Here is a 27,198-nt window from a genome sequence, read left to right as displayed (position 1 = left end):
AGAAAGATTAGTACTGTATGAGAATTAATTTCACGATGAGGACTTTCTGCTCTCTGATTTCTGAAAGTGACCCCACACGCCATTTACATTCATGAAACCCAACCTAGCTAGCTAACTACAAAATTTATTTATTACGCCTTTCATTTGAACTTTCAAATATATCAACCTACTGTGAGATACATCATTTTAATTCAAAAATTAACACCCTAATTACTAGTTTTTTTCTTTCGGAAATTTTTACTTATTATTTTTGTGTCATATTCGATTTAATTTTTTTGTTTCATATATAAAAAACAAATAATCCAAATTTGTTTTCATGATGGAAATTTAATTGTATGTGATTTATACGAGATTGAAATATGTTGAAAAATAAAAATGTTTGTCGAAGAAATTAATTTAACCACCCAAATTAAGCTTAAAGTATTATGATAAACCACTTTCTGAGAGTCTCCTTTATTGAGCATGACTTTGTTCCCAAGTTTCTGGATTGCTGAATTCCATCTATCTATCTATATATATATATATATATATATATATATATATATATATATATATATATCATTGTCGTAGTAACTATCTATATAACGGGACCACGATCAATTTATTGGGCTAGTGAGTTGCGTGCATTGTAGGATCCAGCCCATTAAAGGTTTATTTGAAAACAACATTTTTTACAAACTTTTTGGATTATGCTGTTCAGATTTTTTAATATATTTTATTAAACATATTTAATTAATTTTAGCTATTTTAAAATTTAAAATGATGCAATTATGATTTTTAATATTTTTAATTTCTTAATTAATATAACAAAAATAGTATTCATTTTGTCAATATTATTTTGCGCTTTATTTTATTATTGATGTACGATCATATGTCAACATTGTGGTAGATGGATTTCGTATTCGTTAGTACCAATTCCTTAGTAAATTATACAAAAAGTGCAGAATATTGATAATAAATTAAAAGAAATAAAGAATAATAATATCCTCTTCTAATGCATATATGTTTGTTTGGGTTAGATCATTAAAACTAAAAGAATGTAAAGTAAAAAAAAATGAATTGAAGGATAAAAAAAATTGAAATAAATATATTTATTTTATTATAATAAAGAACATAAATATAAATATAAATAAAAATTAAAAATATAATGAATTATTAATGATTACGCTAACAATGTAATGAATCATATTCAACCCCGACCCGGCCCACCACGGGTTGGCTTACGGGTTTACTTAATTAAAAAAATATTATTTTTTTTTTCAGTCAAAACTAAATTGTAATTTCAATTAAAGTCTAAATAAACTTTAATATAATCCAAATACAAACCAAAATAAAAAAAATACAAATTATTTGTGTTGGATAAAAAAACAATTTAACATGACCCAAATGTAAAACCCAATTTAATAAAAATAAATAAAAACACTTGTGTGACTCTTTTATCTGTGGGTTGGTGAGCCAACCCGGCTCACCACGGGTTCAACCCAGATGAGCTGGGTCAAAAATCAACCCGTATTGAAATTTGTAAAAAAATTTAAACCCAATCCAACCCGATCCGAACCTGTCGTGAACCGGGTTGGTTCGCGGATTCCAACCGATTTTAACAGCTATATATATGTATGAGTACAATATTTATGATATAATTAATTACTTCAAAGATATCTTTGTATTTGCTCGCAGAGTTTAACACATTATTATTTTTTTCATTTTACGCGCTTTCTTTCTTTTACTTTTGCGTCCTTGGTTTTCCTTCTAAGGTTTATTGTTAGGAAAAAAAATATTTTTTAATATTTTAGTTGCTTTGGTTTATAAAAAAAAAATAGTTTGCAATATCAGTTGTTCTTTTGAAAAAAAAAAACTGAAATTTGAAATTATTCTTAAAATTTAATTGATTTTATAAATTTAAAATTTCGTAACTTGTGGCTATTCTCACTTTTCGTTTTTACTTAATGCATACTCGTTTTATTACGTAAAAAATGTTTTTTTTTTCATTTAAATAAGATTACTTATACTTTAATATGATTTTTTGATAAAAATATTATGAATAACCATGAAATAGAAGTTTATACTCTCACTATAAATAAAGGAGGATTCGATCTGTTTTATGTCTTTATTTTTCTTTTCTTTTAATTTTACCCTTTAAATAACAAGGGATTGAATCCAAGATCTTTTTTTCTCTTTTCTTCTATTTAATCACTAAATTATTTTATCACTTATAAACACAAATACGTATACAGGTAGTCTATACATAAGTGAAGGCGAACATAAGGACTGTGTTTTTGTTTTATGGAGTAGACCCGCATTTGCTAAAATTAGTTTCTTAGAAAGTTTTAAATGTAAATCACCACAAAAAACGGTTTAAAGGCGGAAAAGTTAAATGTTTATTTATCTTGATAATTTATCATTTTAGTATTTTTTTTTTTTACAAATATGGACTGAAGTTAAGTTTCTTAACTCATTATTTGTTGAAACAAATATCTCCACAATTTATTAAAAAAGTTAGGGTTTGGAGTAATTGAGAATATGAAATGGTTTAAAAGATTGAATATCCATTTTTTTTATTATTAATTTTGGTTATATGTTTGGATTTAAAGTCTTAGCTACTGCACATTCATTAGTGTGATGTGTAGGGCTAGTATTTTTTGAATTGTGATGGTGACTTCAAAAGTTCAGAAAAAGGGGCAAATCCTGCTACAAGGAACGTGGCGACAAATTAATTTTCCTTTAAACACGGATCCATACCTAAAAACGCAACGCTATAGGGTTTTGGAAGTTTCCTTCGTCTTTCAGTAATCAAACACGTTGACCAAAATATTGGCTTAAGTGGTAGTCTATGTGTTTACTAAATTTTATGTCTTCCTAAAATGTCAACTTGAGTCCCATTTTCATCATTAATTCATTTTTAGTTTACCTGTCTATCATTAATGTTATTGGAAGTAACCATTAATATTATATTTAAACAACACTGAAATAGAATCTCCAGACAAGCTCTTATGGAAAATTTATACTCTATACTTCATGGTCGGTTTTCCTCAATAATACAAAACAAGATAAGCTAAGCGAATAAATTCTACTACATATGTATATATTTGTTTTATTCAATAAAAATACAACAAATATGAATGTCGTAAAGCTAAATAGTTTTTGTGTATTTTTAGTAATATTGCAGAAAAATAAAAAAGGTTGAAGTATATATAAATTTATTTTTTATATATTTTTTTAAATGTGGTACTAGTTACATTAGACACATCTCGTGTGTCGATATCCCAAGAAAACAAATTAGGTTGACTATGCCAAAGAGTTTTCATTCAATTATTGAATTATTCGATGAAAAAAATTAAGTTGACTAAGCCGAAGGGTGCAGTAGCAGGAGCAGGATTCCCTATTCAATTATTAAATTCTGCTGATGAGCATTGTAGCAGCAATTTTTTTTATTATGTTAAATACTAATTATTTTGTAATTAAAACTTGAAATAAATAAAAAGTTTTACGAAAGGAGCAAGATCGTGAGATTCAGTAAACAGATACTTATCAAGTTGACATTATAAATACCCATGTCAGGTCGATAACTCTCATGCATGCAGGCTTCGCGCATCTCTGAACTTTCTCTTTCCCTCCTTTCCCAAACCACAATGGCTGGAATCTGGTTCACGTCGCTAACGCTGCTGTTACTACTCGCATTTTCCTCCGCAGTTCGCTCGTGTTCGCCGTCGGACCTGGCCGCGCTGCTACACTTCAAATCCGCTCTCCATGAATCTCGCGACGGAATATTCAACTCCTGGACCGGTACCGACTGCTGCAGCAACTGGCGCGGCGTCTCCTGCGACCGCGACTCTCGCCGCGTCGCCGAAATCAGCCTCCGCGCCGGTCCAGTCTACACCACGTTCGAGAAGCCTTACCGTCCGGAATACATGTCCGGTTACATCTCGCCAGAGATTTGCAAGCTCACTCACCTCTCCACCCTCATCATCACCGACTGGCAGGGAATCTCCGGCGAGATCCCGCGCTGCATCTCCTCCCTCTCCTTCCTCCGCATCATCGACCTCACCGGAAACCACATTTCCGGCACTCTCCCCGCCGACATCGGGAAGCTTCGGTATCTCAGCCTCCTAAGCGCCGCCGATAACCTCATCGCCGGCGAAATCCCGGCGACGTTGACGAGCTTGACAGGTTTGACGCATCTGGACCTTCGTAACAACAAGATCACCGGGCCCATCCCGCAGAACATGGGCCAGCTTCAGATGCTGAGTCGGGCCTTTTTTAGCGGAAACCAAATTAGTGGGCCTATCCCGGCTTCAATCTGTCACATATACCGTCTGGTTGATCTTGATCTATCAAATAACCATTTATCCGGGCCCATTCCTGAAAGTTTGGGCCGGATGGCGGTTCTGTCAACGTTGAAGTTGGATAACAACAGGCTTTCGGGATGCATACCAAGGAGCCTGTTAGGGTCGAGTATTAACGAGTTGAACTTGAGCCACAACATGTTGGAGGGTAGTATACCCGACGCGTTTGGGGGTTCATGCTATTTCACGTTACTGGACTTATCGTATAATAACCTCAAGGGTCCAATACCCAAATCAATGTCTTCTGCTTCGTATATTGGGTACGTGGACTTTAGCCACAACCACCTCTGCGGCCCAATTCCTAACGCCTACAGTAACACCGATGCGTCGTCGTTCGCTTACAACGATTGCCTCTGTGGAAAGCCACTGAAAGCTTGTTAATTAATCATGAATGTGTCGATTCTTAACTATGTCACTTTATTTGGTTCTGTAAAATAAAGCAGAAGGCTTCCATGATCCATGCACGTGCGTGTCATGTATCATGTTAAGATCACCAAGTGAACCAATGTTTAATTAGAAGTGATGATTATTAACTCAGATTTTGGATTTCATTTCCGGTTTAGTTGCGTTTTCTTTTTGGTGTATGGTTTTTAGATTGAAAAGGTTCATGTGATTTGGGGAATTTATTATATCTTGTTATCATGTGTGTGCAAAGAGAATCACGCTGATGAGGTTGACCAACCTCTTGTAAGAGTAAAGTAGATTATTAGAAAATGAGGGAGCATTTTTTATTTAGAGAGTAGCAGAGTTATTAATTGTGAAGAATGGAAAAATGAATTTGGAGACAGTACACGTGAAAGAAGCAGTGGCGACATGAATCACTGAATTTAGCTGTTAACATGCATTTTGGAGACTTTTTTTATCTACAGATAATACCGTTTCCAACTTTGACCAATTTTCGTTTCAAAGGTATCTATCGGATACTAATCAGACACCACCAAACTCAAAACATAACAAGTTTATGAGTATTTTTCATATTCATCTTTTTCTTTTATACTTATATTAAAACTTAAATTCACTTTAATTTCTAACCATTTAAGATTTAGTGAAATAACATTTTTAATTATATCGACGTGGATTTGGTTATTTGTGTTTTCAAATTGGCATTAAGAATGTGATGCATGGATTTATGTATGCATTATTTTAGAATAAATGTATTTGTGAAACGGTCTCCAAATATATATATATATATTTTTACGGAGAGTAACTATAAGATTTATAAAATTGTCAAGAGAGTTTTTTCCTGGATTTTCATAATATTTTTCCCTTTTGCTCTTTCTGAATTGTAAAATCTGAAAGTCATTTTTTTCTTTCTAAAAGAATGTCTTTCACATTACAGAATTTGAAATATAAAAGCAATTTGGAAACTAAAAATTACTTTCAAATTTTACAATTTAGATTATTATTTTTAAATCCACAAAATAGTGTCCAAATAATTTTGAAAAGTATGTTGAGTCAAACCCATGAGATATTGAATCAAAATAATTTTGAAAAAAACTGAGTCAAAATTTTCAATTTTTGGCATCTTGGACATTTAAATTGTTTAAATTGGTTGTGATTCATATTTGATAATATATAGTATGTTTAATTCACTTTTGAATATTGTGATAATGATTCCTTCATGTCAAAAGAAAATATTAAGAAGGTAATATATTCTTTTTAAAATATTTGAAATGGTTTATAATAAATTATGTCATTCCAGATTAGAAATTTGAAAGAAAAAAATCTAAAACTTGAAGGTCAAAATGACCTAAAAAAGTAAGAGTTTGTTTATTCTTATCATATTAGATAGAGAAACTATTTTTCATGAATTTGAACTAAATTTTTTAATAGTTATTTTTCTGTTTATGTCTGCAATCATATTTTCATAAAAAAAGAATGTTATTCTTTATAAATAGTTTGTAAGATTTTTCTTTTTATAATATTAACAGAAATTGTTCTGATTTTTTTTCCAATATTAGTTAGAAAATTTCTCACTTGACATCTATAAAAAAGTTAACAAAATAAAATAACTCCCGATCAATATCACCATAAATAAATTAATATTGACATTAACTAAAAAATAGTTGTTGTTAACACCAATTAGAAAAACACTTTGTTATAATGAGAGTTGAAAAGATCTAAAACATATTTTAACCAAAAAATAACACTAAAATGGAATAAAACAAATTATGAATATTAATACTATTGAATTATTAATAATTGTTTAATATATATTTTTCTTTTAATAGTAATTTAAACTAAGTAATTAAAATTTAATAAATTTGAATTGCGTTATATAACCAAACTATTTAAAAAAAGAAATAAGGTATATTTAAATTTTAATGTAAAACATATCCAAACCCAAGTTAAAGAATTTGGCTAAAACAAAAATAACAAACAGAAAGGTCATGATTCTACTGCAGCTGCGTATTAATTTAATTAATAACAAAGCTAAAAAAACTAGAAGATATTCATCAACTATATTCATTAATTGAATAATGATGACTTTAACCTTTACAGTGTTTATTTTTTAAAGTGAAATGAAGAACTTGTATCAACCTTCAATGTTGAAATAAACTGTGTAATACTCATCTCTGAATGAGAACAATGGCTCCAAAAGAAAGTTCCTGTTTACGCCTTTAGCCACAAAACTGATAGGATTGTATTGGCTCAATCCCTTTTGAGAAATAAAGCTTGTGGCTTCGTTAAACTTAGCATCAGAATCAGATTTGCATCTGAGCTTCACTCCTGCACTAGAACTCAAACCACTATACACATAACAGCCCTTCAAGCTCTGTGATTCCAAAGAAATGCTTTCATTTCTTCCATCCAATCCTGGTACCACAACAAAAACAGAAGATGGCTTGCCATTGGAAGAATCTTCAATGAGAAGAGGTTTATCTGCTCCTTGGTGAACCACATTCATTCCAGGAAGATCAAATGGTTCTAACATCACTGATCCATCTTTAGCATCTGCTAATGTTGAAAACTTTGAGGAAGATTCTCTTGGGACAAGCCTAAAAGTTGCCTGAAGAGCCAAACCAGTCCCAGATTTAGGAAGCTTTTGCATACTAAGAGAATGGTTTGAATTTGCCAAAACAAAAGTTGAATTTTCAAAGGATTGGGAAAAAGAAACTAGTTGACTATTGTAACTGGCAGGAACAGGAGTAATCCAGTCTGAATTATTAGCCCCAGATTTAAGGTGCCAATCACCACCGAGGGAATGACCGGCAAGAAGATAAGGACCATAAAGAATTGCTTGAGTAGATGCATATTCAGGCCTGTCATCTGAATTCAGTTCAGAAACAGTATCAGTAATAAAAACAACTTTTTTGTTAAGAAATATATGCTCTGACAGAAAAATATCAGCACACAGATTATCCTGTTAAGCTACCTTTTATGGCCTCTGTTCTTAAGGTTAGGGGCAACTGAAGAGTCAGCTTGTCACTAGCATTCCACTGTCTTGTGATTGACAAAAAGTTTCCTGGAGGCAACAAAATAGAACACTCGTAATGTTTCATTTGTTATTTTTTTTCTGCAAAAGAACTTGTTTCTAACATTCTAGCAACTTGAGTGCATGAAGGTAAGCATTAGAATCTCTGCTTTTGTATAACGAAAAGGAAGTGAAGAGAGATTCACACCTGGAGCTGGAAGAGATAAAGGTTCACCATTTAAAATCCCCTTGGCACCATCTAGACTAGTCCAAGTAGGTACTCGAAATTTCAATGTAGTCGAAGTTTTCTGCAGAAGTAAAGCATTCTGATGACATTCAAAAATAAATCATCACTGCAGAAGGGTTTGGAACAGAAACAGTGGGAATCTTGCGCAGATTATGAAGACAATTACTCTATAAGGTATCTAAAAGGTGAATGAGAGATGCCACAACCCATAAAACAATGTCACAGTTACCTGTAATGGAGAAAACGTAAATGTGACTCGTAAGTAAGGATCCCATGAAGCAGCTGGAGCAATTGTCTGATTGACCAAAATTTTTCCAGATTTCCAGTTAAATGAGCTTGATATGTACTGAATGATGTAAAGTGTTGGATTTTCCACTTCTTCTTCGAAATATATAGAATCTCCCAACTTTGAGAATGATTCAATTCCTAACAAACAAAAAAGGTAAATTTAGAACAAAAATGGCTATAAGAGTGGTGAAGTTGAAAAAGAATATGAAGCAGTCTTGAAAGTATATAAACAAAACAGATGCACACCCGTTCCATAGCAGCACCAGAAAGTGTTAAACGGTGTTCCCCAACTATGGTAAGTATGAGCCTTGGAAACCCCAGGACCAAGTGGAAGCATGTAAATCATCACTCCAGGATCTGTTCCTCTTTGAATACTCAGCACTCCATTGGTTAATGCACGCTCATAATAGTCTGCATAAGAGACTTCTTTGGTCCATCTAAACAGGTGCCGTGAAACCTGAAAATGTTTACTCGTATTAAGACAACCGAAACAATCACAAATCACAAATATACACATTTTTAACATCTCAAGCGTTTCATAAGGAGGTAATACAATGATGAATGAATGGCTGTACCTTTAACATATTATAAGTTGTGCAGGATTCTTCATTCTCTGTTGTTTTTAAGTTATCTGCTATTCTCTTAGGATTTCTCCTATGAAAAAAAAAAAATAAACAGGAAAAAGGAGTTAAGCAAGAATATGGAGTTGATTATGAACTAAAAACAGAAACTAAAAATGCAACATCTTAATACCAGAATTCGCCGACAGATGTCCCTCCAGTTGCATAGCTGTGAGAAGAGTTTATGGTTTCCATGAAGAATGTCGCAATTTCCTAACACCAATAAAAGCGAGAACAAATCTCAGAAAATTGAAAGGCATGACCAACAATTATATTCAAGGCATTACATACTGAAAGTTCAAAAACTAAAAAAAGTAATATAATAGGAAAAAAAAACACTATTTCACTTAAACTCAATATAAGTGAAGCAATTTTAAGGGAAACAAACAATTACATATAACAGTAATCTACATTGTAAGTAAAGCAATTGACCTTATGAAGTGGTTCGCCTGTGATTTCATATCGCCTTTGAGATCCAACAACAATTGGGATATGCGTATTAGCATGCATGTCAGCTATGTCATTAGCCTACATTGAAAATCAGAATTTTAAAAATAATTCAGGGGTTTTAACTTAACCTTAGATACAATTTTTAGACCAGAAAAAAAATGCCTAAAGTACAACTTTAAAATTTCTAATTGTTTCATTTGAAGGCCAACATAACATATAGAACACAGTTACCATTACCTGCACTGCAAGCAACCCTAAAAAGCACGGCTTGTCAAAAAGTTGAGCCAGAAATATATGCTTAGAATCTCCCTACATAGAAAAACATGACAACTTCACTTACAAATTGATGTTTGCAGGTAACTCGAGGTATAACATGAAATTACACAAACCAATTAACTTACTGTTATGCTGTATAATCTGTAAAGTACATCATTCATTCCTCCAGTTTCCTGGTTCAGTGATTGATAGTGTCTGTTTACAGTGTACTTTGTTATTACATTCTGCACTCTGTTGTAGAAGTAGTCAACCATCCGAGTCACCATTTTTAGAGCTTGAGAGTTTCCAGCAAATGTATATTGATCCAAGAGACCAGCCATAATCTGTCAAAGCTGAAAAGTTGAAATCCAACAACAAAGGGTCGAAAGCACTTCCATTATCAAAATGAAGTTTTGAGAGTACCTTGTGAATGGTATAATATGGAGCCCAAACTTGTTGAATAGCTTCAAATCTATCAAAAAACTCAGATGGAAATGCAGATAGATATCCCGTTCCAATTTTCTCCTGACAGGCAGACAGACCAGCAACAAGAGATGCCATTTTCTGTTTCAGCTCATCGTTCTGTGTGCTGGCCCACATTAGAGATGTTGCGCTCAAGTAATGCCCTACACAAACAAAATAACTTGATTTTTCTTTCGGTTCTTTCAAGATCATTAATCAATGAATTTGGTCCCCACCACTTCCCATAAGCAAAAGTCAGAATTCGTGAAATGACCTTTGGTGATATATTCTAAGCCTAACTCAACCCTAAAAAAAGTGATAAACATGTTTTATTTTCTTGACAACATGGATCTACAACTATTATAAATAAACCAAAAGTGAAATTAGCAAAAACATAAAATAAAATAAAAGTGTAACATCTAGAATGATTAATGAAATAAACTAACCAACAAAATGTCCCCTGAGTTCACCTCCGGGTTCTTCCCACCCTCCGTAGGGAGTACCAGGAGTGGGTAAACCCGCTGTCTTCCTGAAGCTCCAAATCAACCTGTCCACATCAAACATCAACAGATACTCCAAGTTTGTTTGCTGTGCTGTGCCATGGATGGAATTCTTATGCAACCTCACATCCTCAAGAGGCACTTCTTTCAGAAAACCTTCAGGTGATTTGAACACACCCATGTTCTTAATTTTCTTATACATAACCGCCCAATCATGTTGTTGTTGTTCCGACAAGAACTTCCTCGGCAGCATATCAGCCCACGCAGATTCATCCGTTGGCGTCAAATGGTAGTGAGACATCACCTCTTGCTTCCACGTTTCATTCTTGGATGACAATAGGTCATGAGTGAAAGTATGAGATTGCGTAGGAATGTTTGTGCATTCTTTAACAGCAGCAGCACAACCGCACAACACCAGCACCACAAACACAGACACAAAAACCTTCATCTTCCTGAGAAATTCAATGCCAAAACTAACTCAGTTAAAGAACCTTAAACCAAGCAATACAGCTGCAAACAGAATCATCAAATCAAAGTCGAAAACATTAACCTTCAAGTAACACTAAAGTGTACAACCAATACAATTGGAACCTTTCACACATTAAATCGAAAACAAAGAAGAAAATACCTTGGAATTTGGTTTTTCAAATGAGTAAAATAGTTAGGATAGTATCAGCAGGTAAGAGATATATATAAGGTCTATAAAACAACAGAAATTTTCTGTTAAAAACAAACTCGTTTTCCTATAAATTTTGACAGTTTTTATTTTGTTTTATTCATTTTTTTTTATAAATATTTTACCTTGGTTAAGGTTTGACTTCTGATTCTATCCTTCTTCATTAAAAAAGAAAAAGAAAACACAAATTAATTAATTAATGTCCCATATAATAATTTTAAGTTAACTGATTAATGTCTCATATAATTTTATAATTTTATGTTAATAAAGAAAGTTAACTAATTAATGCCCCATATAATTTATGCAACAAAAGAGTATAAGTATTAATGCAAAACCATTTCTTTTATTTAAAACCACATATAATTAAATTTAGTTGTTATAAGTTATGGCAAGAAACATTAATTTTCTACGAAAGAATATGTTATATATGCCACTAAATATGATTATGATGCTTCTATTAAATTTCCTATATAAGTTCAGTTCAGGTTAGGGAAGTTGGCATTACATAAAAAATTTATTAAAGAAAATAAGAAAAAGGAAAAAAAAATGAGAATCATACTAAATAGATGATAAAATTATATTATAATTATAGAAAAAAAATTATTTCTTTATAAAAATAATTTCATAATTTGAACTTTATATATCGTGAAAAAAATGAACTCCTCACATTTAAAAATTTATTATTAATAGATTATTTCCTGTTGTATTTTAAAAAAGACCTTTAATTTTTAAAAGTTTTCGTTAAGATTTAGTATTGGTTTTCTTTGGACTACACCAGTTAGATTTTCTTGTATTTTGAAGAGTCTCATCATCATCTTTAGTAATATTATCAAACATATTACTCTATTTAGAAGTTATTTTTAATTTCTTCACAAAAAGAGTCTTCTTATATGTCAAACTATTAGGAACTATCTTTGAACTATTCTCTATTTAATCAAATTATTGTAAATCATGTAAACTATTGATAAAGAGAATGACATCCTAAAAGAAGAGACATGTCGACCAATGAATCAAATCTCATTACTCCTATTCATTTCATTCATATGTTATTTTTTTTTACTTCTTAAAATGCTTCTTCACAGTGCAATAAAAATTACAATCTTGTCAATTTTAATAAGAAAATAATTATAACTTTTTCTTATTATTATGGAAAACATAACATAGGTTTGATTTTATTTCCTTTTAATTACATAAATTGCATTTATAATTTATGGAACAAAAAGTATAAGCATTAATGCAAAAATATTTCTTTTAATAATTACATTTAGTTTAATAAGTTATGGCATAAAACATTAATTTTCTAATACGTACATTTCACGTGAGGATATGGTATATATGTTATATATGCCACTAAATATGATGCTTTTATCCATTTCATATGCTTCTTCCTTCTTTTTTAATTCTTAAAATGCATTTTTCCAATACAATAAATTACCATGTTACCATTTTTCATAAGAACAATATTATAACTATTTTTAGTATTATTATGAAAGCATAATATTGGTTTGATTTTCTTTCCTTTTAATAACATAAATTGATTTTATAATTTATGCAACAAAAGTATAAGTATTAATGCAAAATTTTTAATATATTATTTAATTTATATATTATGCTTAAATATTTTAAAAAATTATCCAATTTAAATTACTTTAAACAATATGAAAACTAACACAAAAAACTATTAAAAAATATGAAAATTAACAAAAAAAATATTAAAATATATATATATATATATATATATTTTATTTAAAAGACTATTAAAATATATTTTTTCTTATCTCACTATAAGAAAAAAAAAAGATAATGGACGTTGATTTAAAATTGTAGTAATAGATACTAATTTATTTTTAAACAAATTCATAAATTTTAAACATGATATAATTATTAAATAGAATAATTGAAATTAATTTTTAAAATTCTTTTTAGTAAATTAAAATTTCTTTAAATATACTTATAATAAAAAATAACTCCTTATTACCTATTAGCAACAACATAATAAGTTGTTAAGAATCTTAAGAAGTGTGGTCTGTATGTTAGATACAATGTGATGTTACTTTAATTCATAAATTTAAATATATATATATATATATATATATATATATATATATATATATATATATATATATATATATATATATATATATATATATATTAATTAGAAAACAATAGAAAGCGCATCCCTTAACCAACATAGAAACAGACTTATTTTTTAATTAATGTTCTGTTCATATCTTTTATAACTATTTTAGCTTTAGTTAAGTTTGCCTTCTGATCATATGGATTTGATTTTGTTATTTATATTATTAATTCATTTTCTCTATACTTATATACTTATTTATAACATTATAATCAAATATAAGTTAATTTTAATCATTCGTACAATGGTCTATAAAACCATGTATAAAAAGGCACTTTTTACTCGACATAAAAACAAACTTACTTTCTTATGAATTTTGACTGTTTTTTTTTTTTTTTCTATTCATATTTTAGTTTTAGTTAAGATTTAGTTTTATTTTTTTCTAACTTGGGAATGAAGGCTCGTTTCTTCGTCTAGAAAAAAAAAACACAAATAAAATAACTAATTAATATCAATATGATTCATATGTTGGTAAATATAATGCTCTTATTCATTTAATGGTCTTTTTACTTCTTAAAATACTTCTTCTCAATAAAAAAATAAAAAATACCATGTCCATATTTCTAATAATAATAATAATAATAAATATTAATATTAATGTTAATATTAATATTGTAATACCCACTTTTTTTAGTGCCCTAATGTTAGGGGTTGCCTCACTGTTGGGCTTAAAGGACTGACCCATAGGTGTCAAGGCCCCTAAAGCAGTCAAAGGTCCCTCAATTGCAAGTCATTCCTGAAAAATCAGTGCCCTAACTCACCCATTTTCTCTCCACAAAACCTTTGTGCGGGTTTCGAAGTATGCTCAGATTCGCGTTCAACTTGACCTTGGTTTGGCTCACTTTTGCAAGTCTGGTTCTAGAGCTGCTGTGCTCCGTGGTTCAGTGTCGAAGTCTCGTATAACCCCTTTACAGGTAAGGGAAGCTAGGTTCGCTTGTTTATTTCGATTTGTTACTTGTTTTGATTCTGTTTCATGATGGCATGACTTGATTGATGATTCTAATTGATTGGAAACTTGTTTAAACATTGTTGGGCTTGAATGCTTGTCTGCTGCACGTGAGAACAGTGGTGAGTACTGGTTTTCTCGCCCAAGCGAGCGTGTCTCGCCTAGGCGAGACTAACAGAGGCTCGCCCAGGATCTTCTGCTTGAACTGTCGCTCAGGCGACGAGTTTGCATTTTTGAGCGAGGGTGATCTCGCTAAGGCGAGAAGGGACTCGCCTGAGCGAGAGATTGCCGAAGCTGTTGTCCCACTCCTCGAGCCCTCGCATAGGCGAGAAGGGGCTCGCCTGAGCGAGAGGGTCTCCCTCGCCTGAGCGAGACCTTTTAGCCTGAGCGAGACTAGGGGCAGGTTTTGGTACTATTGTTGAGTGGTTCACTGATGTGTTGCTAGGTTGTCTGATCTAAATGCTTTACTAGAACGGTTGAGGGATGATGCCATGGTTATAGTATGAGGTTGAGATGGAAATAAGATGTTGCTTTATTGTGTATGAATTGGGAACTGTGAGCTGTATGATTGGTTGTGTATATACATATGCATGTCAACATGATATTAGTATTTATGGGAACTCTCTGATTGGTTGGTGACACATATACAAAGTCTGAGTAAGACGTAATTCCATGACTCGTGTAGTGAGAGTTCATGGTGGTGCCTCAACTAATGGACGTAATCCCATGGACCTTCCTATTGGGAGTCCCTGGTGGTGCCTCATCTAATGGACTTAATTCCATGAACCTCGAGATGAGGGTTCATGGTGGTGCCTCAACATAAGGACGTAATTTCACGGGGGGTATCGTGGTGGTGCCTCAAGGCCAGGACGTAATTCCACGGAGGTCTCGTGGTGGTGCCTCATGTAAGGATGTAATTCCGCGAAGGCCTCGTGGTGATGCCTCACTGCTAGGACGTAATTCCATAGTTTGGTGGTGGTGCCTCATCGTATGTATTCGGATAGTCAAGTCAAAAAGTCTTAAGTGGTTTGGGCATATCATGTGTGGATATCTGTTAATTATGTTTGGTTTTGAACTTACCTACTGAGTGTTATAATATAAGGATCTGTTACACTAGCTTACCCTTTCGCTTGCTTGTATGTTGTGTGTGGCTTTCTCCATTGCGATGATCATCAATTTTATTGATGTGAGCAGATGTGAGAACCCTTGGCAGTGATAATGATAGTAGAGATGCTACAACTTGATGGTTATGGACGGGTATTGAGCTCGCTATGGGGCCCGCGACTGAAGGAGTTTATTTATTTAAAATTTCTCTTGTTCTGGACAAAAACTTATGCGATTTTTGAACTATTGTATTGATGATAGGCAATGTGGTGCCTCTTTTCTTTGTTATGAATAGGTTTGGGGTACTGTGTACCTTCATATACCAATTTCCGTACTCTTTGGATATTTATATATGTGGCGTTTTATTATATAGGTTTACAATTTGATATTTTTAAGTGCTTAAATATTGTTGAATAATACTTGAATAATTTAGATATTTGATTTATTTGTTTCTTAGTTAAATATGTTGATACTTTAATTTTTGATAACCAACTTTATAATAATATTTGGAGAATTAGACAAACACATTGATCCACTACTATAAAAAAAATTGAATCTAGTCAATGTACTTTGATTGTACTACAATAGATATGTAAAATAAAATAATCATAACTGAATCAACTCAGTCACCCATCAATTCTTGATAAATTGGAACAAATTATAAAATTTTTTACTCACCAAAAAGTAATTGGGTTGAGTAAACTTTTTTTTAACTTAGTCCGTGATAAGTCAACCCATGTAAGACATGTCGGCTCAAGACTTCTAATAATGCCCTTCACCCATCGTCTTCTTCCATATCCACTTTCACCCATCTTCTTTCTCCACATCTGGCAAAGCCCCTACCTCAACCATTGTTTCGTTCTTCCACCATCTCCACCAATGCTCTTTCCTCCACATTCACCAAGGCTCCCATTTTTTTTTTCTTCATTCATAGGTATTTCGTACCCTTTTCACTCTTCTATTTTATTTTACCTTTTACATTTTAAATTGTACAATTTATAATACGTTTTTTATTTTATATTTCAGAGTGTACACTCGACAATGTATTTTTATTTTGCATTTTAGATTTTACAATTCAAAATATAAAAATTGTATTATAAATTGTATAACATGAAATATAAAAATTGTATTATATATTATATAACATGAAATATTAAATAAAAAAATAAGTCACAAATTATAGAATTATAGATTTCAGAATATAAAATAAAAAGAAATATGTTTCAGATCGTATAACCAAAATATATAATTTGTAATTTAGATTATGTATTTTTTATTTTGAATTCTAGATTATATAATTTAAAAAATAAATTGTATATTTTGAATTGTATATCTCAAAATAATTTTAGATTATATATTTCAAAATTAAAAATAGAAAAAAAGAATAAAATTGAAATTTTAAAATGTATAAAAGAGTTGTCCTCTTAAAAAAGACTTGAACTCTCTTTTTCTTGTTCTCTCTTTTTGTCCTTTTTTTCTTTTGTTTTCTTTCTTTTTTTATTTTTATTTATTTTTCATCATTCTTTTCATTATTTTTTAAAAAGTATTTTTTTTATATTTTTAAATCTAAATTTATTTTTTAATTTACTTTTTTTTTGTCTAAAATTTTTAATATATTTTTTAAAATTAAAAAAAAAATTATTTCACCTATTTTTTTTATTTACCATCTATTTTTGAATATTTTTAAAAATAAATTTGATTTACTCGAACAAATATAATCTCATTTTTTTTCTAACAAGTTACTCTTTCTATATTTGTTTATTAGAAAAAAATATATTTATTTTCCCAAAATACTATATAATTAATATCCAACATTTGAGTATATGATTATCATATGTATTTTTTTAAGACACTACTAATAAGAATATTTCAGGAAAAATATTAAGAACAAAAAAAATTTAGTGGAACTAACTTGCCTCCTAATTTTGTTAATTAAGTTTTTCTTTTCTTATTATAAATTCCAAAATTTCACTTCCCAGCCAAAAATTGCATTTTTCAAAGAAACATTTGTTTGTATTTCTCATTTAAATATATAAACACAAAATAGATATTTATTTAAAAACAATGATTTTTTTAATAGAAAACCATATGTAACAATAGCTTTAGTGACATAAAGAAACTCTATCGTATAATAAAGCCTACATAATATGTCAACTGCACCTTTCCTCCTCATGCTAAAAAACAAATCATCAATCAATTTGCTTTCTCTTTTAAAGTCTCAGTTTCTCATCCACTTCAAACCTTGAAGACAATAATGATAAGGAAGAAGAGTTAAATTATTCTATAATATATAAAATTTATAATCAAAAGACTAAAAAGGTAATAATTGATATTTTTTTCCCTTTTCATAGATAAGTAAGAAGAATAAACTTTAAAACATAACATTAGCTAAATTATGATCTTGCTAGTATCATTATCTCATTTTAAGATATTATAAATATTATTTTTAATATTATAGCAACCACCATATAAAATCTTTGAACTCTTGTTTTTAGTGTCTCTGGACTTTTCTATCAAATCACATCATCAATGATATAGCATTATTAAGTATGTGTTCATTAATTCAGAAGTTAATTCTGTGCTGATAAATAAACAAGTTTAATATAGATAATTCACTCATCAAATTAATAGAACACATACACTGAAGTAACAAAAACAGCTACACTGAGTAGTGAGATATATCATCACTTCTCCTACCCCTCTTTTCATTTATATAAATGAATACACAGAAAGGTCAAGTCACAGGAAGATATATCTATCAACTATTCTTTCTACATTTGCACATTTGCTTATTGATTGCTTGATCTTTTATAGATGAAGCACATTATACTGTTTACTTCCAAGGAGAAAAAATTGTATCAATCTTGAATGTTGAAATATACTGTATAAGGCTCATCTCTGAAGGAGAGTAATGGCTGCAAAAGAAAATTCCTGCTAACCCCTTTAGCCACAAAACTGATAGGATGGTATTGGCTCAATCCTTCCCTAGGAACAAAGCTTGTTGCTTGCTTAAAAGAAGAATCAGAATCAGATTTGCAACTGAGCTTGACACCTGCATTAGAGCTCAAACCACTATAAACATAGCAACCCTTGTCACTCTGTGATTCCAAAGAAATGGTTTCATTTCTTCCATCCAATCCTGGTACCACAAGAAAAACAGAAGATGGCTTGCCATTGGAAGAATCTTGAATGAGAAGAGGTTTATCTGCTCCTTGGTGAACCACATTCATTCCAGGAAGATCAAACGGTTCTAACATCACTGATCTTTCATTAGCATCTGCTAATGTTGAAAACTTTGAGGAAGATTCTTTTAGGACAAGCCTAAAGGTTGCCTTAAGAGCCAAATCAGTGCCAGATTCAGGTACCTTTTGCATTGCAAATGATTGGTTTGAATTTGCCAACACAAAAGTCGATTTTTCAAAATCTTGGAAAAAAGAAACTAGTTGGCTATTATAACTGGCAGGAACAGGAGTGATCCAGTCTGTATCCTTAGCTTCAATTTTAAGGTTGTCCCAATCACCACCACTTATATGACCGGCAAGAAGATAAGGACCATAAAGAATGGCTTTAACAGATGCATATTGAGGCCTGTCATCTAGATTTGGTTTAAAAACATTATCAGTAAGTTTACCTTTTTTTTTTTCTATTAGAAATTCTAGTGTTCAACACTCATGGATTATCTCATCAATTTACCTTTTATGGCCTCTGTTCTTACGGTAAGGGGCAGCTGAAGGGTAAGCTTGTCACTAGCACTCCATTGTCTTGTGATTGACAAAAAAGATCCTGGAGGTGCACAAAATAAAACATTAGAAACATTACTTCAATGTTTCAAGTTTTCATTTTTTTAAAAAAAATACACAAATATTATTTTTTGCTGCAAAATTGGTGCCCATGAATCATTTTCCTATTTATTATTCTGTGGCTGATCGTTCTAGTCACCAATGTGCAAATAAGATAAATGGAGGAATATCTGCATTTGGATAATGAAAAGGAAGTTAGAGACATTCACACCTGGATTTGGCAGCGACAAAGATTCACCATTTAATATCCCCTTGGCACCATCTGGACTAGTCCAACTTGGTAGTCGAAAGTTCAGTGTAGACGAAGCACTCTGCAGAAGTAAAAAGATCTGAAAATTTGTAGAAGAAAAATGCAGAGGATCTTTGATTCCTAATCTGGTTAGTTTGTTCTCAAATATGGTTTTAAAATTTGCATTGTAAGCCCCACAAATTTATTACATTTTATTAGAAATATTGTACCCTTCCATCATACTTTAGCTGATTCGTTTAGCAATTAAAAATTTAAAATAAGTCTAACTGACTAAATGTTCATAAGGTAGTTTAGAAATTCAATTTTGCGATTGGTTTTTCTCTGCCTCAAATAGGCCTTCTCCACCCAGTTCTGTTCGGAGGCCCCTACCTTCACATACTTGATGAAGAAACATTTTTACCCTTTTACTACCTGAAGCAGATTCAAGACAGCTTTTTGGCACAAAGACACTAGCTGGATCAGTTATAATGAACCTATTGTCCTCTAAAAGGTATCAAAGATGAATATTTAGCTAAATGAGACATGCCACATCCCATAAAACAATGTCACATTTACCTCAACAGGAGATGACGTAAACGTCACTCGTAGGTAAGGATCCCATGAAGAAACTGGAACAACTGTTTGATTGAGCAAGATTTTGCCAGATTTCCAATTAAATGAGCTTGATATGTACTGAATGATGTAAAGTGAAGGACCTTTCCCCTCCTCTTCAAAATAGATAGAATCCCCCAGCTTTGAGAATGATTCAATTCCTAATAAACAGAAAAGGAAATTGAAATAAGATTATGGTGCAGTGTGATGCAGTTTTGGAAGTATCTTAACAAAACAATCGTATACCAGTTCCGTAGCAGCACCAGAAAGAGTCAAACGGTGTTCCCCAACTGTGTCCAGTTCTAGCCTTGGAAACTCCAATACCAAGTGGAAGCATGTAAATCATCACTCCAGGATCTGTTCCTCTTTGAATGCTGAGAACTCCATTAGTTAAAGCACGCTCATAGTAGTCTGCATAAGAGACTTCTCTGGTCCATTTAAAGAGGTGGCGTGAAACCTGAAATCATTTTATTTTTGAGAGCCGAGACAATGGAAACACTCACAAACACACATAAAGACATGAATCAAGAACATTTAATGATGAATTACCATGTGATAATCAGTTTTGTCTCTTCTGACAGTTAAAATGATAAAATTATGAATGATTGGTTGTGTACCTTCAACATATTATAAGTCGTGCATGACTCTTCATTCTCTGTTGTTCTTAAGTTGTCTGCTATTCTCTTTGGATTACTCCTGTGTAAAAGTTTTGAAGAAAAAGAGTTAAGAAAGAAATCAAGAATTTGTCATCAACTAATTAAGAACGTAACACTTCCACTTGATACCCTTGTAACAAACAGTTATTCAACAGATAATTTCAAATGCATATGAAAAAAACGAAACTAAAAAGCAAAATCTTAATACCAAAACTCGCTGACTGATGTCCCTCCAGTTGCGTAGCTGTGAGAAGAGTTTACGAGTTCCATAAAGAATGTCCCAATTTCCTAACAACAACAAACGAACAAATTTCACAAAGTTGAAAGACATGACGAATGTTAAGTAATAAGGAGCTTAAATGTTGCTTCCAATTTAACTGAACAAAACACTACCCAACAAAGGGGTCCAAACAAAGAAATGATGTAGTTTGAAAATTTTAAAAATGAAGGCCAAAAGTAGAAAGTAAAAGGACACTGACATTACAAATAGACATGTAAATTTTGAAGTACGAACAAATTTGTGTATTTTGTTTGTCATTCAGGTTGAAAGTATACTCCCAAACTGACAGATCGAATGCTCATACATATTATGGAGTTGTTTCAATGATTCTTATATTCAAGTTATATTAGCAAATGAATAGGTTAATTTGGCAGGCCATAGACAACTTATGCTAGATTGTTGAAAACGTATAACAAGTTAAGTGTATAAATTGCATACAAAAGAATTAAAAAACGGAATAAATGATATTACAGCAATAAACAGCTAATAAATACTATTCCATTCAAACTTGATGAATATACAACTGTAATCTAGAATGTGAGTGAAGCAAATCACCTTATAAAGTGGATCGCCTGTGATTTCATATCGCATTTGAGATCCAACAACAACTGGTATATGTGTGTTAGCATGAAAATCAGCTATGTCGTTGGCCTACATGGGAAACGAGAGTTTCAAAATTAACTCTTGGGTCATGACGCAAAGTTAAACACGATTTCTGTACTAGAATTAAGAGTCCTAAGTTCATCATTCAAATATCTCATTGTTTCATTCAAAGGTACCACAACATTATAAAATAACATTCTTGTCGAATCAACTTTTTTTATGCATAAAAGTGGAAAATTCTGTATTTTCTTCTTTACAAGATCTGTTTTCATAAAAATTAAACTTGAAATATAAAGGGTGACTTAGTCTCCCACAAGATGTGAAACAGTTTTTAGGATTTTAACTCCAAGCACAAGGTAGCAACTATTGGAAGTCCCACGTCGACTAAAGATAAGGCCAATTCACAATATATAAGTGAATACAATCCTCACCTTTACAAGCCAGTTTGTGGGGCTTGAGTTAGGCCTAAATCCCATCCTTTAACATATTAGAGTACTTAGAGTTTCTATAATTTAAAGTGTATATATATATATACATATATACATATATACATATATATATATACATATATACATATATACATATATATACATATATACATATATATACATATATATATATATATATATATATATATGTATAACTTATATATGTAATAGAAACTTATATATGTACTTCTAATAGAAACTTATACAAATATAGGTACTCATTAAAAGTCAACATTACTTTGAAATTGCAATACAACTGATTTAAAAAAAATTGAATTTCTGTCACAAAAGGCAAGAGTATGTGGAGTAAATAGCAATTCTGTCAAAAAGAAAACTTTTAGCGTTACCTGCACTGCAAGCAACCCTAAAAAGCACGGCTTGTCAAAAAGGTGAGCCAACAATAGATGTTTAGAATCTCCCTGCATAGAAAAGCAAGACACATTTACTTCCAAATTGAAGTTTACAGGTACCTTGTGCTATAATTCAATTTTGTTATCGCTTATGCTTAAGCCATAGAAGTATACAGTTCAAAAACATTGTACAAACAAATCAACAACAGAGTTACAGAAATTATGCAAACCAGTTAACTTACTGTTATGCTGTATAATCTGTAAAGTACATCATTCATTCCTCCTGTTTCCTCGTTTAGCGATTGATAGTGCCTATTTATAGTGGACTTTGTTATTACATTCTGTACCCTATTGTAGAAGTAGTCCACCATCCATGTCACCATTTTTAGAGCTTGAGGGTTTCTAGCAAATGTGTGCTGATCCAAGAGGCCAGCTAAAATCTGTTGAAGATGAATAGTTGAAATCCCACAGCATAAGGCCAAAACAAAGCCCTTTCATAATAAAATACACTTTTGATTGTACCTTGTGAATGGTATAATAGGGAGCCCAAACAGGTTGAACAGATTCAAATCGATCAAACAACTCAGAAGGAAATGCAGATAGATATCCAGTCCCTATTTTTTCCTGACAAGCAGATAGGCCAGCAACAACAGATGACATTTTCTGCTTCAGGCTATCATCCTGTGTGCTAGCCCACATCAGAGCTGATGCACTCAAGTAATGCCCTTCACAGTGTCAAAAACAAACAATCATAAGTTAAATTTGAAAAGTGAATTGCTGAGGCTCAAAGTGTTAAGCAGGGATAGTGTGCTGGTAAGTTACAAGTCCACCAAAGTCTAGAGAGAAAGAAACATGCATTTGTGTGTCAACATATCGGTTTGTGATGATATTCAGAAATCAGGAACAGACCTCAATCATAGTAAATAAATACAGACGGTAATTGAAATCCATGGAGCCCAAGAGATTTTTAGAGTTACATATAGGAAGACAACCTTTACAAGACTCGAAAATATTTGTTGCCGTTGGTAGATAGCAAAACATTACCTATGAAATATTGTCTAAATTTTCCACTCCAATTTTTATTCAACTAATAGTTCAATCTTCTTCAGCTCTGAGCCAAAAGGTGGATAAAGCATTGTCAGAAAAGGAGCCTTCAACTGTTGTTCCCTTTTGAATCTTTGAAAGTAACCAACCAACTACAAAGTTATTAAGTTTTGATTGCATTTAAGGCCTTTCCTCCCTAGCAATTGGACACGGTGTTGATTTTTTCCGGTATTTATACGGCAATGCATTGTAATTGTTGATAAAGATTAAATGACTCAAATTTTAAATGTGTTTCAAGTCTGAGTTGCCAACTCAAACATCAATGGGAAGATCTCCATCTATTGGTTCTAAGTTGTTGAGGGTTTGAATATGTAGAAAAAGAAAATACAGAGAATTTGGACCCACTCCTTATAGGAATTCATTATTAGCATGTGGGAGTTGAGTATAAACAAGCGTGATAATACACAAACACCAACTCTATACTGAACACCATTAAAATAACATTTTATTTTAAAACATAGAGTTATTTGAGATGAATCAGCTAGAAAAATAAAAATAATACTTTTTATCAGGTGTTAGGTATATTGAAAATTGAAACCCGGAAAGGGTCTCTGAACTCTGAAAGTTGGGTGTTACATTACATATATAAAATTTTCCCACAAACAAATAGCACAAAACTGAACACAAGTTAGACATGAAAAAAGGAAATGAAAAGAAAAGAAAATAGTAACAGTTAAGACAATTAATGGAATAAACTAACCAACAAAATGACCGCGAAGCTCAACTTCAGGACCTTCCCACCCTCCATAAGGGGTGTCAGGAGTGGACAGACCAGCTGTCTTCCTAAAGCTCCAAAGCAATTTGTCAACATCTAACATCAACAGATACTCCAAATTTGTCTGCTGAGCTATGCCATGGATTGAATCCTTATCCAACTTCACATCTTCAAGAGCCACTTCTTTAAGAAATCCTTCTGGGGATTTCGACACACCCATGTTCTTAATTTTCCTGTACATCATCCCCCAATCATGCTGGTTCTGTTCTGTCAAGAACTTCCTCGGAAGCAAATCAGCCCAAGCAGTTTCGTCCGTCGGAGTCAAGTGGTAGTGAGACATCACTTCCTCTCTCCATGTTGCATTCTTCGATGCCAATAACTCGTATCGGAATGTATGTGATTGCGTTGGAACGTTTGTGCATTCTTTACAAACACCATAGCCGCACAAAGTAAGGGCCACAAACAGAAACAACAAAGCCTTCATCCTCCTGAGAAATTCAGAGTCAAGTTAACAAAAACCAAACAACAACAGTAAAACCAAACCAAAAATCATTAAACATTGCCAGCAGACCAGCTCAGTTCAACAGTCTAACAACCAACTACACTTGGAAGTTAGAACACAATCCAGAAGTTAATAATATATAGTAAGCTGAACAAGTTGAATAAGAAAAACAAATGAAAAGGTAGTGATATACTTAAGAGTGATATACATAAACGGAGGGAGAGGGAGGTGGAGAAAGAAGGGGAAAAAATAATTTAGACAGCATAAGCATAGACATGTGAAGAAGACTACATATATATATATATATGTGTGTCTAGCTAGCCACTAGAAAACAAAGCAGGTTAGAGTACAGTGTAGGTGCAGCCAACAAAGTGACGCTGAGACTCATCTCGTGAAAGGCAAGGTTTGGATTTGGAAACAGAGAAAGCAATCTAAATTCATAAGGTGGTACACAACACTACATTACCCGGAATTCAAGAAGGGAAGAGTGAAGAGAGAGAAAGGTTAGAATATGAATGAGGTATGATAGTACTACAAAACATGTTGTCTTAACTGTAGGGACAACGAGAGAGATAGAGATATTGCACCCCACAAAACACATCAAAACAATGAAAAAGTCACGGATGAACAATGGGCGTAGAAATTACAGAAATGGGTGTGAAAGTATGGAACATACGTTATGTGGTGAAAGATTTGGAGGTGGAGTTAGTTCACAAGTCACGACTTGAAGTGTGTGCAAGTGAAGTGTGTGTATGTATGCAGTGCGGTTACGCTTTTTATAGTGTTAGCATTAGCGTTGGTATTAGAATATTGGTATCTTAGTATTAGTGAAGATTTTTGGTTTTTTTTAATTTGCACATGTTTGTGTCCCGTGACCAAGGATGCAGAAAAGGTAGGTCCAAATACGAACCATTTAGAGCATATGACCTTTGAGACAACCTATTAGCTTTCCCCTTCAATCCGCCATGACCATGGTAATCACTGACACCAACCATCCACCCAGCATTATTCATCATCACATGCTCATCAAATACATATCTGATAAACAATAATATTCAAATTGGGAGAAGTTTTATAGAAAAATGTTATAATTAGAGAATGTGAGTGAGAGTATCTCCAATTGTAATTTTGTTCAAACATTTATATTATTAGTGAAAAATGTCTAATAAGATGAAGTTATATGTTTGGGCATTTGCATGTGAAAATTACGCTTCAGAGAGCCCAATCAAGTGCAGTGTGGGTATTACCATTAATTCTCTCAGCAACAATCTAATCTTTCAAAGCCTGTCTTGCTTTCCGACCCACATTATAACTGTCTTTTAAATATTTTACTTTTTATAATACTGTTTTACATTTCTTACTTTAATTATAAAGAGTATTTCATTTCTTACTTTAGAAGTTGTTTTTCTGCTAAAAATATATATAATTTTTGTGAGAAAACTGAAACAAGCATGCCAAAAGTTTTAGATGCGATTATTCAAAGAATATACTAGAAAACTATAACAAACAAACCAATTCTATTCATTTTGAGGTGATTATTTTGTTAACAAAATATATTTTTATGAGAAAAAGTTAACACAGGCAGGCAACAAAAATTTAGAAAGATTTTTTTTTTCGAAAAAAAAAAGTTATGAGAAAAGTGCAACAATCACGCAAAAAATTCTCGAGCTGATTATTTTTGTTAAGAAATCTTTATGAAAAAACTGTAGCAGCTATGAAATTTTAAGAAATATTTAGATGTTCATTTGTAAGACACATGAGTATCTGCATCAATAATAACATGGACAATACAAATATTTTACTTTTTAAATGGCAGTTTTTAATATTGATATTTTTATTCAATTATTCTTTTTTAAATTTAAACATTTCTTAAAATTAAAATAATTATCTATATATTTTTATAATTATAGTCATAATAAACTTTTTTATTTTTGTTATAAAATAAAATTCACATGCGTGTATTTTCTATCCGTTCGTGGTTCTTGAATAAACAGATTTACCGATGTTATTATTAATAAATACTAAAATATATGATTTTCTTACCATGTTTATGAAAACAACAAATATAACTAAAAAATTTAGCAATGCTAAATTTAGAATTATTTTTTTATTAGTGGCGTTATAGAAATGTCCTATATAGACTTGAGACGTAGTTATTTATGATTTAATTACAAAAATATTATAAAATTTATTAAATAATTATGTCATATTTTGATTTGATTTTTTATGATCGTATTTTGAAGTATGAACAAATAACTTATAAGCAGAGAGGTCGAGATGAGAGTATACCATTTTGTTTTATTCCGTTTCAATTATATTCCTTCTATGTGTTAGAAAAAAAAATTGTTACGTAAGAGCCATATAAATATGTAATAGGCACATTGATAAGAGTACAATATACACATGTTATCTTTGT

At 31.7% G+C, this 27,198-nt stretch overlaps 3 protein-coding genes across 9 annotated transcripts; 1 reads left to right on the top strand and 2 right to left on the bottom strand.

Moving 5' to 3' along the window:
* The first annotated feature begins 3,575 nt into the window (after positions 1 to 3,575).
* Positions 3,576 to 4,905, top strand: LOC114169986 (uncharacterized). The gene has a single exon (XM_028055414.2). The coding sequence runs from the start codon at positions 3,576 to 3,578 to the stop codon at positions 4,722 to 4,724; it is 1,149 nt and encodes a 382-aa protein (XP_027911215.2). The 3' UTR covers positions 4,725 to 4,905.
* Positions 4,906 to 6,793: 1,888 nt separating this feature from the next.
* On the bottom strand, positions 6,794 to 11,266 carry LOC114168859 (uncharacterized). Of its 2 annotated transcripts, none has more exons than XM_028053828.2 (13): positions 11,209 to 11,266; positions 10,527 to 11,032; positions 10,042 to 10,244; positions 9,765 to 9,962; positions 9,601 to 9,672; positions 9,346 to 9,441; positions 9,047 to 9,126; positions 8,869 to 8,947; positions 8,540 to 8,750; positions 8,235 to 8,431; positions 7,967 to 8,066; positions 7,720 to 7,809; positions 6,794 to 7,613 (listed from the first exon to the last, which is right to left on the bottom strand). In XM_028053828.2, the coding sequence occupies exons 2-13, from the start codon at positions 11,026 to 11,028 to the stop codon at positions 6,880 to 6,882; spliced, it is 2,562 nt and encodes an 853-aa protein (XP_027909629.2). In that variant the 5' UTR covers positions 11,029 to 11,032; positions 11,209 to 11,266; the 3' UTR covers positions 6,794 to 6,879. The 2 variants fall into 2 exon arrangements, with proteins under 2 accessions (XP_027909629.2, XP_085524802.1); XM_085668676.1 differs by lacking the exon at positions 11,209 to 11,266 and adding an exon at positions 11,131 to 11,199.
* Positions 11,267 to 18,090: 6,824 nt separating this feature from the next.
* LOC114169218 (uncharacterized) lies at positions 18,091 to 25,543 on the bottom strand. Of its 6 annotated transcripts, none has more exons than XM_028054271.2 (13): positions 25,459 to 25,543; positions 24,266 to 24,768; positions 22,984 to 23,186; positions 22,704 to 22,901; positions 22,459 to 22,530; positions 21,576 to 21,671; positions 20,949 to 21,028; positions 20,702 to 20,780; positions 20,331 to 20,541; positions 20,049 to 20,245; positions 19,455 to 19,554; positions 19,137 to 19,226; positions 18,091 to 19,038 (listed from the first exon to the last, which is right to left on the bottom strand). In XM_028054271.2, the coding sequence occupies exons 2-13, from the start codon at positions 24,762 to 24,764 to the stop codon at positions 18,302 to 18,304; spliced, it is 2,562 nt and encodes an 853-aa protein (XP_027910072.2). In that variant the 5' UTR covers positions 24,765 to 24,768; positions 25,459 to 25,543; the 3' UTR covers positions 18,091 to 18,301. The 6 variants fall into 6 exon arrangements, with proteins under 6 accessions (XP_027910072.2, XP_027910073.2, XP_027910069.2 ...); XM_028054272.2 differs by lacking the exon at positions 25,459 to 25,543 and adding an exon at positions 25,249 to 25,379; XM_028054268.2 differs by lacking the exon at positions 25,459 to 25,543 and adding an exon at positions 25,133 to 25,291.
* Positions 25,544 to 27,198: the final 1,655 nt, after the last annotated feature.

This window comes from Vigna unguiculata, chromosome 11 (genome assembly GCF_037176805.1).
Source record: "Vigna unguiculata cultivar grain cowpea cultivar isolate G323 ecotype 2 chromosome 11, ASM3717680v1, whole genome shotgun sequence".
In the NCBI taxonomy this organism is placed as follows: domain Eukaryota; kingdom Viridiplantae; phylum Streptophyta; class Magnoliopsida; order Fabales; family Fabaceae; genus Vigna; species Vigna unguiculata.
This window is presented reverse-complemented; position numbering and strand designations above follow the sequence as displayed.

Bases quoted from the DNA above. Each gene is read 5' to 3' on its own strand.
- LOC114169218 (XM_028054268.2), bottom strand. From the start codon at position 25,170: ATGAGTCTCAGCGTCACTTTGTTGGCTGCACCTACACT. The intron at 23,187-24,265 runs GTTAGTTTATTC...GACACTGTGAAG, and splicing joins GCTTCGCGGTCATTTTGTTG to GGCATTACTTGAGTGCATCA. The intron at 19,227-19,454 runs GTGTGAATGTCT...GTGCACCTCCAG, and splicing joins TTTGTCGCTGCCAAATCCAG to GATCTTTTTTGTCAATCACA.
- LOC114168859 (XM_028053828.2), bottom strand. From the start codon at position 11,028: ATGAAGGTTTTTGTGTCTGTGTTTGTGGTGCTGGTGTTGTGCGGTTGT. The intron at 8,432-8,539 runs GTGTGCATCTGT...TTTGTTTGTTAG, and splicing joins CTGGTGCTGCTATGGAACGG to GAATTGAATCATTCTCAAAG. The intron at 7,810-7,966 runs GTGTGAATCTCT...TGTTGCCTCCAG, and splicing joins TTTATCTCTTCCAGCTCCAG to GAAACTTTTTGTCAATCACA.
- LOC114169986 (XM_028055414.2), top strand. From the start codon at position 3,576: ATGCAGGCTTCGCGCATCTCTGAACTTTCTCTTTCCCTCCTTTCCCAA.